At 36.0% G+C, this 11,812-nt stretch overlaps 1 protein-coding gene across 1 annotated transcript; it reads left to right on the top strand.

Annotated features, from left to right (window-relative positions):
- Positions 1-978: 978 nt before the first annotated feature.
- LOC129947719 (UDP-glycosyltransferase UGT5-like) lies at positions 979-9,913 on the top strand. The gene is made up of 3 exons (XM_056058381.1): positions 979-1,792; positions 8,733-8,901; positions 8,958-9,913. Exons 1-3 carry the CDS (start codon positions 1,125-1,127, stop codon positions 9,675-9,677), a joined length of 1,557 nt encoding a protein of 518 aa, XP_055914356.1. The 5' UTR covers positions 979-1,124; the 3' UTR covers positions 9,678-9,913.
- The last annotated feature ends 1,899 nt before the right edge of the window (positions 9,914-11,812 follow it).

The raw sequence follows: 11,812 nt of genomic DNA, 5'->3' as shown, positions 1-11,812 counted from the left end.
ATATGTCGGATTGAAGATTTTGAAAGTTATCGATTAAGAGTGATGTTTGTGTGTGCTTTTGTTTGTACTTTCGGAGACCATTTTTTCGTCTTTCATATTCAAGAACCAGTAGAGATCAAAAGATGCTGAAAGGACTTTCAAAAAAGTTGAGTAGGTAGTTAGTTTATATGATATTCTGTGACATGTTCAACTAACGTTATTTCTTACAACTCAAAAGAAACTTAAAGCAATACAACCTCTAGAACTACAACGAACAATAACGATTTTTACATTTGGTACAATTTTTAGAAAAATGCAATAAATAGGTGGTGAATATTGGTTTACGCCTAAAAATGTAGGGAATGAAAACAAATATTGAAATCAAACTTATTTTATCATATGCAAACTATGGTTGCTAACTCTAAGTTAATTTTCTAGAAAAATTCAATTGAAAACTCTTTTTACAAAACACAAAAACCTAAAAAAAAAAAAAAAAACAACTGATAAGAATATGATTTCGACTCAAGTTTTATGAGAAAAAGTAAAGATATTGACTTCAAATTTTTGAATCTTACACAAAATAGTGTTATTTATAATTTGTTATGGTTCTAGCAAAATCAAAAGACACGAACCATAAGTACTTTTTCAGTAAGAAAGCATAACTTATCAACTAATAGTTAATAAATCAAAGGTAATCACAAATGTCAAACTTCAATTTTTGTTTACAAAACAAAAACGCAGCACTGCCTTTTTTCGAAAAAGCAATTGTGGTGAATTCAAAATTATCTTACCTTGTGTTGAATTAAAAATCTTAGCAAAATGTTAAATGTCATTTCCGCTTAAGAAAAGATAACAACCTGTCACATGTTTGAAGAAACTTGATGATAATCTAAAAGCTCGTATAAAATCACCCCGATCACGTTTCCATCAGAAGTCTCTCTCTACACTAGATGAAAATTCCACCTAATCAGATTCTTATTAATATTATCTTTAGGTTTCCTGGCACACAGCGAATTTGGTTTGTTGTGAGTTCCAAGATAATTTAAAGGGCGCCTGAAATCGTTTTCATTTCAGTTTCAAGTCAGATACCATAGGGGATCGCTCGTCGTTGCTGCTGTTGAGTGAAAGCTTTTTTTGAAAACACAATGTTTCCGGCTTTGAAAACAATTTTCGCTTTTCTTATCATAACGACGTCCACATTTGTAGAAGTTATTGATTCGGCACGCATACTTGGTCTATTCCCAACACCTTTCAAAAGTCATCTGATCATCCATAGTGCAATCGCCGATGCACTTGTAGAACGTGGTCATGAAGTTACTGTTGTTGCGACCCTGCCAAAAATCAACAAGCATTCCCAATTCCGTCATATTCAGTTGAACATTGACGAATTTTCACCGACACTTCTCGCTGCATACATAAATAATCCACCACCATTGTACAAGAAATATACGTTCTTTATGAACGAAATTAACCGTTACACCAATGACAGTCTTCATCATGAAGCTATGCAAAAGCTTATGCGGGAGGAGTCTTTCGATTTGGTGATTCAGGGATTTATATTGAATGAATTTCTTTTGGGAGTTGCGGCACATTTTAAATGTCCTGTAGTGATGTCTTTTATGATTCGGACACTTCCAAGGGTAAATAATCTCGTTGGGAACCCTCATGAGATAGCGTATGTTCCGGGTTTGATGAGTGGTGGGAATCAGCCGATGGGATTTTTTGACAGACTGGAACATTTTGTGTGTGTAAATTTTCTGGAGAATGGTGTGGTAAAATATATCGAGCAATCTAACCAGAAACGATTTTATGAGTAAGTAATTTTAAATGTCAATTTTTGTAACTTTATATATTTATGGAATTAAGTTTTTATGGGATAAAGTAAAATATAAGCTTTAATGGCAACGTTTATATTTTTGAGGCCAAAAATGTTGCACTAGGTGTGATCCTATAATTAAGGACTAACTATTCTCTTAACTCCCTCATAGTTGACCAATAAATAAATCTAAGACTAGGGGTGAAATAGCTTCTTTCTATGTGTCATTTTTCTGTACTTTAAATCTTTTTATATACATACAAGTCAATAAAAGGTTTAACTGCAATACTAACTTCAAAAACTAAGATTGATCTGAAATGATAGAACACATCGTCATTTGGAAAAAACCAAAGCCAACCTTAAGAATCAAATAATCTGACGGATGGTTAGCAATATCTGAGCGTACCACAAAATTCGGTTTGAAAACTCAAAGCAATTCCAGCAGAAAATTGATTGAAGGAAATATCAACTTGACGAGAGCAGAGTTTTTTAAGACTAAAACACTAAAGTCAAAGTCAATTAACTAAAATTTTACTTTTTTTATAAAAGACAAAAGTAATAAAGTATTTCAATGACTTACTGACTTTAAAAATTCAAAAGACTTCTCTTTATCAAAAGAAATATATTATAAGTAAAAAAGAAGAGTTTAGAAAATCTATACTGATAATAATTTAAAGCGGAAACACTTGTTTTTAAAAATCGATAAAAATAGTAGTTATGTAAGGCGTCGTGACGAACTTGGCTTAAAAGTTGGAGGATGAATAAAAGTTGAAAATAGGAGATTTGAAAAATCCACGGGTACAAAAAAATTGGAACACACGGTTAAAAACTTAAAATTGAAAAATCTCAATGAAGAATAATATAAATGTTTTTTGTTGAGAAGAGCAATTAAAAACGAACATTTTGAAAACAAAACTATTTTATAAATAGTTTCAAACGAAAAACCAAAACAAGCGAATTTTTGAAAATTTGATATTTTTTGAAACAGTGAGCAAGAAAATATCAAAATTTTTCATTAGGCTTTTTTTAAAAAATCGAGAGTATATAAAATTAAAATTTTTGAAACAGTCCCATTTGACTTGCAATGCCCCAATTACATTCACAACAAATGTGATAGTCATTTGGCAAGTTTATACAGTCAGTCACAAAAGTTCAAATGCGTTTGTTGTATTAATTTAAAAAAAAGAGGCTGGGATGCGACCCAAACTGAGAACTTCAAATCCCGTCTGTCACTTATCTTGCTTAAAAGTTTGTCTATTTGTACTTGTATCAATTTTAACCAAATTTGCGTACTATTTTTTGTAGATTTTATTTTTTATGAAAAAACGGACTGTTGGATTTTTATATAAAAATTACTGAATATCGAAAACAATATTTTCTGTGAAATAAATTAAGTTTGAAGCCAATATTTCAAATTTTTGAAAAGCTATTTGAGTCGAAAGTAAACTTTTACCGTTTTTTTTAGAGTTTTATTTTTTGTAAAAAAACTGTAAATTCGATTTTTTTTCAAAATTTTACCAAATGTTGAAAACAATATTTCTTATAAGATAAAATTAGTTTGAAGCCAATATTTCAAATTTTTGAAAAGATATATGAGTCGAAAATCAATTTTTACCAACTTTTGTTAAATTTGTTTAGGTTTTTAATTTTTTGTACAAAACTGTCAATTCGATTTTTCAAAATTTTACTGAATGTTAACAACAATATTTTTTGAAAGATAAAAGTAAATTAAAGCCAATATCTCAAAGTTTTGAAAAGATTTTTGAGTCGAAAATCAATTTTTACCAACTTTTATTAATTTTTGTTTGTTTAGGTTTTTATTTTTTTTGTAAAAAAACTGTCAATTCGATTTGTCTCAACATTTTTCAGAATGTTGAAAACAATATTTCTTATAAGATAAATAAGTTTGAAGCCTAAATTTCAAGGTTTTGAAAAGATATTTGAATCGATATTTAATTTTTACCAACTTTGAGTAATGTTTTTTTAGATTTTTATTTTTTATAAAAAAAACTGTCAATTTGATTTTTCTCGAAATTTTATCAGATGTTAAAAACATTATTCTTCGTTTCACGAAATTGTTCTGGAGATGAAATCATATTTAAGTCGTTAAATTTTGGAGGTGAGAAATTTTTTTTCAGTTTTTTCAGCGTTTTTGGTTCGTAAGATATTTAGGGTTAACCAAAATGTTCACCTTTTTTCAAACTGCTATGGTAAAAAACCACGTACTCAATTTTCTTGAGAGTCCTTTCTGCATCTTTCTGCCTTATTATCTGTATAACAAAATTTATTTGAAATCGATATCTCGTCTTGAGTTATGGACGACGAAAAAAAACGTCGCGAACGTACGGACGTACGAACACACGCACGCACAAACATCTTTCTAAAAATCTTTTATTTCGACTCTAGGGACCTTGAAACGTCGAGAAATGTCAAAATTTCCAATTTAACAAATCGGACCCATTACAATAACTTCCTATGGGAAGTTAAAAATATTTATTATTTTAAAATAATTTTGTAAAAAAATTGTCTTATTTTTGGAAAAAATTAAATAAAAAACGAGAAAAATAAAAAACTAGAACACGAAATTCTACAAATGATCAAAATTTAACGAACTTAATATTTAATAAAATCAATTTAATATTTTGTTGGACCACCTTGTGAGTCCTGGACAGCTCTGAGTCTTCGAGGCATAGAACTAACTAAATCATTGATAGCTTCAGGGATTATTGAAGAGCCCTTCTAAGTGGTTTTTGATCCGTTTTTCTAAATTTACGTACCCTCAGATGTGGTATATTATATTGAGATCCGGAGACTGCAGTGGTGGATGAAGCTGCTTTTGGACCCTAAACACTAGCCACTCCTTAATAATCTTCACCGGCCGTATGTTTTGGGTCTTCGTGTAGTATCCAGCTGGTTCCAAGCCCTAGTGCTTCAGCAGAGGCGTGCTAATTATAACGTAAGATATCCAGAAATTGCAAACCATCACATGTCCTCCTCCGTGTTTCAATGAAGCAACAAAATTTTTTTATATGAATTTCTCAGTTCACCTTCTGCCATATTTTTCCCCTGCCATCGGATTCAAAAATGTTCCATTTACTTTCGTCAGAAACTAGTCTTTTCCGAAATTCGTGGTCCTCCGAAATGTGCTAATTATCGAAATGTTTTATTATTTTTAAGTAACACTCTTCTATATATTAAACCCTTTAGATCCCAAAACTCTTCACACGGCAATTTAGGTGCACTTTGTCGAGGGTTATGGTTATGGTTATTTGTTTGTTTTTATTTAATTGACTATCAAAAATGTGATATACACTTATCACCTGAGCCGATTGCAACACTGATTTAATAACTTGCGTGTTTCAGAACAATAAATTAATCTATTCCAGCGTCAACATATTCTTTCAACAGACTGTTTTAATGTTTTCCTATCGATCGGTGCATATTGCATCCAAAGTTATAAAGGGTTCCCCATGTAGATATTACGTTTATTTGACCTACGAGTGTTGCCTGGTTGTTCACAGAAAAGTGAACTCGAACACCAAACGTTCTTGGAAGAACGATCATTTACCCCATAAAACGGGTACAACGCGCACATAGTTGCTTCTAGAGAACACCCAATTTAACGACGCTGTAACTTTCCACGATAATTTAACTTTAGTGACTGATTCAAAAAAGATATTTTGACAGGAAGTAAAAGAAACAATATGGCTGCCATAAGCTGTCAAAATCAACTCGTCGCTATTGGTTACTTACTTACTTAAGGTGGCGCTACAGTCCGGGGCGGACCTGGGCCTTAACCAACATGCGTCTCCAGCCAGCTCGGTGCATGGCTAGCTGTCTCCAGTTTCGCACGCCAAGTTGGTTAAAGTCCTCTCCCACCTGGGTGCGCCACCTGAGTCGCGATCTTCCTCTACTGCGCTGAATCCCAAGACGGACTCATCTTTCTTTTACAGGTTCCAGGCCTCAGCGGTATAAATGAGAACCGCTGTATATGTTGACGTTTTGTCCAAGACGTCGTTGTTTAGTGTCCTTTTTTGATGACAGCATATACTTGGTCTTGCCCTCATTGACCACTAAACCCATCTTCTTCACTTCATCGCAATGCTCAAAAACGCTCCACTGACATCACGCTTTAAACTTCCAATTAAGTCAATGTCATCCGCGTATCCGAATAATTGGATGGACCTTTGGAACGGTTGAGTTTTGCACAATTCTTTCCAGAACGATGTTGAAGAAGTCGCATGACAGAGCATCGCCTTGTCTAAAACCTTCTTTGACATCAAATGATGTCATATGCGGCCTTGAAATCGATGTAAAGATGGTGGGTGTCGATGTGAATATTTGATCGACTGTGGACTTTCATGGTCTAAAGCCACATTGATAAGGACCAAGCAGGTTGTTGACGAACGGCTTCAGACGTTCACATAATCCCGCAGAGAGGATCTTATATGCAATGTTGAGGAGACTGATGCCTCTGTAGTTGGCGCAGTTTAGAGGGTCTCCTTTCTTATGTATCGCGCACACTATGCTGAGATTCCACTCATCGGGCATGCATTCTTCCGACCATATTTTGTAGATGAGTTGGTGCATGCTCCCTACTAAGTCATCGCTTGCTGCTTTGAATAGTTTGGCAGCGATGCCGTCAGCTCCAGCAGCTTTGTTTGACTTAAGTTTAGATATAGCTATCTTCACTTTGTCAAGGTCGAGTAGGCGGAATAGTTGATCTGCGTCGCCGAGGTTGAGTGGTTCTATCTCCCTTACAGCGGAATTCGGTTCGTCATCGCCGTTATATAATTTGGAGAAGTGATCTTTCCATATTCTCAGCATCGCCTGCGGTTCTACTACGATGTTCCCCTGACCGTATTTAGAGGCTTTGGTTCGTGGCTAATACCCTTGGGAGGTTTTTTTTTACCTTTTGATAAAATTTACGAACCTCATTCCTGTTGTGACATCCCTCTATCTCCTCGATCGCGCGCTTCTCATGCTTTCTTTTTTTCCATCTAAGAAGCCGGTGTTCATCTCTCCTCTTCTGCTCGTAGAGCTCGCTAGCAGCTCTAGTCCTTTTGTGCAGCGCCGTTTTGTATGCCTCTTGTTTCGCCTTGTGCGCTTGCCGGCATTCGTCGTCAAACTAGGGGTTTCACTGTGGTGGCCGTGAGAAACCTAGCACTTCAGAGGTGGCATCTCTAATGGCTACAAGGCAATGTTGCTACTGGTTTTCAATGCTTAATGCAGAGACTCGATCGGAAAAGGACATGGCAGTCTCTTGCGATTGTAGCCGTCTAGCGTCGAAACTACTCACAGTACTTAGTTGTTTTGGCTTTGACCGGAATATCCGTAGCCGTACCTTGGCTAAAACGAAGTAGTGGTCCGAGTCAATGTTGACCTCTCGGAATGTTCGGATATCCTGGATACTGGAGAAGTGTCGTGCGTCGATCGCAATGTGGTCAATCTGGTTGACGGTTGATTGATCAGGAGATTTCCATGTCCCCTTGTGGATATTAAGATGTGTGAACTGCGTACTAGCTACCAGAACGTCTCACCCCGCAGCGAAATCAATCAGCCTGAATCCGTTGTCGGAGGTTGTGTCGTGCAGGCTCTCCCGATTATGCCACCAAAGACGTCTTCTCGTCCTAGCTTGGCATTCAAATATCCTAAGACAATTTATAGCACTGCTTATATGCCTTGTCCAAGAGCTCGAAGAATATGTCTTTGGTGTCTGCATCTTTATGGTCTGTTGGGACATGCGCGAATATTAGGCTTATGTAGGCGAATTTAGACTTGATGCGGATTGTCTTGATGCGCCCACTCACACTGTTGAAACTCAAGACTTTTTGCCTGAGTCTAGTTCCAACAAAGAATCCACACCCAAATAGACGCTGTCTTTGTTCTCGGTAGCAGTCGCCGTAGTACGAGTAGATATCGCAGTCTTTTAGTTTGCGTTTCCCCGGTCCATCCCATTGCACTTCATGGTTGGCGGTAATATCTGCCTTGCAGCAGTTTAGGGGTTCCGCTAATCTTTCGAATGCACATGGTCTGTTAAGGGACCTAACATTCCACCTACAGCTCCGAAGTTCGTTGTCCTTATATCGTTTGCGTGGGTTGTCAACAGTGAATCCGTCCGTATTCGAGTATTATTGTTGTTTCGGAACTAAAGGTATTTTTTACGTGGCCTGGAAGTCACCCTGACGGGACAACCCACAACCTGCAGGGCCAGATCCTTAGTATAACTCCAAGGAATGGGAGCCGGATAAACCGCTCCTTACAGGCCTGAGCTCCGAATATGTCGAAGAAGCCTTATAAGGTGTTCACTAAGTAGTTCAACCTTACTGGAACTGTAGACGCCACCGTTGATTCCATCTCGAGAATTCGTCCGCTGCCGCCTGGATGACGAGAGGTGCCTTAGTGGAAACACTTCTCCCCCCCTCTCTCGTTTGCTGACCCAACAACTTTCCACTGGGGTTGGAATCCAATCTCCAGTTGAGGTACTAGGCACCCGATGTTCACCGCAGGGAGGTGAGAGTAGGAGTCGATAGACAGAGGTGGGTTTTGAGAAAAACCTGTGGACCTCTTGAAGGCACATGTCTACCATTTGAACATCGTCCCTATTGGTGGTCAAATTAAAAATGTGTGTGGCTGTGAGGTATTAAAAATTAAACTGTCAGGAGTAATATTTTTTTGAAAATTCTCTATGATACAAAAGCAGGAAGTCTAATAAGTATAATGGGATGACTGGGTGGAAAGTAACAATTTTCTGCCAAATCTTTATGACCCTTTCTTTAGATGGGATATGTTTTTGAAATCCTTAAACTTCTGACGAGAATAGAACATAAAAAGGGTTTACGAAGATATTTTCAAAATTGACATTTTTTATTTAAATTTGTATTTGTCCAATTTAAAATATAACAAAACTTATTAACTCCTTTTTCTCTAAACAAAGTGCCAACTTCCCGCCTGAGAAGTATCCATCCTACGAGGACATGCTGAAAAACATTTCACTCGTATTTACAAACTATCACTTCAGTCAAGGTTCAATACGTCCTTATGTTCCAGGTCTAATCGAAATTGGAGGAATTCAAATAAAAGATAAACTCTCACCTTTGCCTGAGGTAAGAAATGATTATTTTAAAAATAAATATATTTCATCAATAGTATCTTCCTTTAGGACATAAAAACAGTTTTGGATAACTCTTCCGAGCATGGAGTTATTTACTTCAGTGTTGGCTCTAATATTCACTCGAGTAAACTAGACCCCATCAAAGTGAAGATAATATTTGATTTTCTTTCAAAACTACCACAAACTATTCTCTGGAAATGGGATAATTCGAACTATCCCGGCAAGTCTCCAAACATTGTCTACAAAACATGGTTACCTCAAGAGAGTGTCCTATCTCATCCAAATGTCAGACTTTTTCTAACACACGGTGGTCAAGGAAGTGTTGTGGAATCACAATTCTATGGTGTACCAATGGTTGGTGTGCCAATGTTCGGAGATCAACCAGCAAATATGGCAAATGTAGAACAACAAGGTTTTGGATTGTCTGTCAAATTTGACACTCTCACAGAAGAAAAGTTCACAACGGCCATTCGAGAGGTTTTGACAAACAAGAAATACACACAGAATGTTCGGAAATTCGCTAATCTCTACAAAGATAGACCGATGACAGCACGACAAACTGCAGTTTTTTGGATTGAATATGTTTTGAGACATCACGGTGCTGCACATCTACAAAGCCCATCAGTACATTTGAATGCATTTCAGTTGCTGTCACTCGATGTCATTGGCTTCCTAATTGCTGTGTTGTACATTATTTGGAAAATTCTTAAAATATGTCTCACATTAGTTCTGAGGCTAATATTTAAAAGGAAAAGGAAAACTGAATAATTTAAGGTCTAAAAGCCAATTAAGAAAAAAAAAGATTGTAACCTTTTGTAAGTGTCCAATATCATCTTAATGATAAAACACAATGTAAAAATTGCAGGGCGGTGACACTGGTGGTAAATTCAAAGGCTATGAAACTGTTTTCAAACATTTAACTTCAAGTAATAAGTTTTCTTTAGCAGCTCTTAACTTGTCGGATAATAAGGAAACTTACTAAATAAACATATTATTAGTCAAAATGATATTTTTTTGCACACAAAACATTTCAGAAAGCGTTGTTATTTGAATTAAACTGAGGCGCAGTCGTCTTTATGGAAGTACATACATACAGCTGTGGACAACTAATTAGAAACACAAATCTGTATTTGTTTTTTGTTTTTTTTTTTGTGCACAAATATTTTTTTTTTGTAAATATATTTTTAAACTTAAAACAATGTTTCCCCAACATAACATTTATTTCATATGGCAGTTTCTGCGAAAAACACAGCGTTTGTTGCTGGACAACTAATTAAAAACAAAGAAAAAAATCATATCTTATTATAAAATTTATAACTTTATAATATCATTTACCTTATAGTTATCTTAAATACCTTGTTGCGAAACCTTTTTGCTTCAAAACATCTTCGTTCCATTGACGAAATAAGCCGTCTGCACTGCTCTACGGGTACAGCCTTCCAAGCAGCTAATTATTATCTTTAATACCTTCGAAAAAACATCATTGTCAAAGTTATTTTTGAGAGCAACAGCTCTTTTAACATCTACCCCAAGATGCTCTATCGGATTTAGGACTGCACTTGATGATGCCCATTCCAGAACTGTTATCGATTGGTCCCTAAAGAACTGTTTCGTAATTCCAGCAGTGTGCTTGGGGTCGTTGTCTTGCTGAAACTTCCATATCACTGGCATGTCTTCATCGGCCCAATCCACTAATCGGTCCTTAAGAATTTCAATGTATTCAACGGCTGTCAGCGTTCCATCAATTGGGATGGATTGGGCCCACTCCATACGAGAAACAACCCCAAACGCTAAGGGAGCCGCCTCCATGCTTAATTATTGGCAAAATGTATTAAGGGTGGAACGGTGTTTCTTTTGGCCTTCGGACACCATCTTGGCCGATCCTATTTATTTTAGTTTCGTCCCTGCACACTAGGTACTTCCATTCGTTTGTTGTCCAGTTGGCGTGTGATCTTGCGGACTTTATTCTAAGTCTACGTTACCTTGCGGTTACTAATGGTATCTTCCGAGAAACACGACCATGCAATCCAACTTCTACCAATCTTCTTCTGAATATGCGTGACCCTATCGGGACATCGAATGCAACCGAGAATTGGCGTTGGATCTCTGTGGAGCTTATTTTTGGGTCTTTTTTTGGTCAGCCTACTAATTGCTCGATCTATTTGGCAGCTTGTCTTACGGGCCCGTTTCTTACGAGGTACATTTTCAGCAGTCCCGAAGTTTTGAAAACGCTTAATTGCATTGAAAACTTTCTTAACAGAACAGTTCATTTGAGATCCAATTGCTCTAAGCTTCCAAAGCTCAAGAATCGCTATCCTTGTAGGAGGATCACAGCTCTTTAATTTTCCCATTGCAATTACCTCCAAAATTTAAATATTATTCTTTAAAAACGTTTGCAGACAATTCAGAATTTTCTACTTACCAATGCAAAATAAAAAGATTATTTTTATTTCACCCAAATCAAATGTAATTTAACTGATTCTAATTAGTTGACCAGTTGAAACGAACACTTTTTACGCTCTATCTTGATTTTATTGTGTACTTTGCAAAGACTTATGCACAAATGATGCTTTTTCAAACAATTATCTAATAACGCTTGCATTACACCGTTTTGGATACCGCTATTCTAGTCACACTTGATAAATTGAATGTGGAAATGAGAAGCAAGTAATGTTTCTAATTAGTTGTCCACAGCTGTATATGTTTTTGAGTTTTTAAAATCATTTCTTTTTGAGTTTTAATACCAACGATATACAGTAAGGTTCAAAACTATCCCAATTGTGAAAGAAATTCAACTTTCAATAAAAATATAAACCCAAAATTGCTCTTTAATAATTTTATTTTATTTTTTATATATTAGATACAAAATTAAACACAATAATGAAAAAAAATAGTTACACTTT

The sequence above is a fragment of the Eupeodes corollae genome, chromosome 2, assembly GCF_945859685.1.
Source record: "Eupeodes corollae chromosome 2, idEupCoro1.1, whole genome shotgun sequence".
NCBI lineage: Eukaryota > Metazoa > Arthropoda > Insecta > Diptera > Syrphidae > Eupeodes > Eupeodes corollae.
This window is presented reverse-complemented; position numbering and strand designations above follow the sequence as displayed.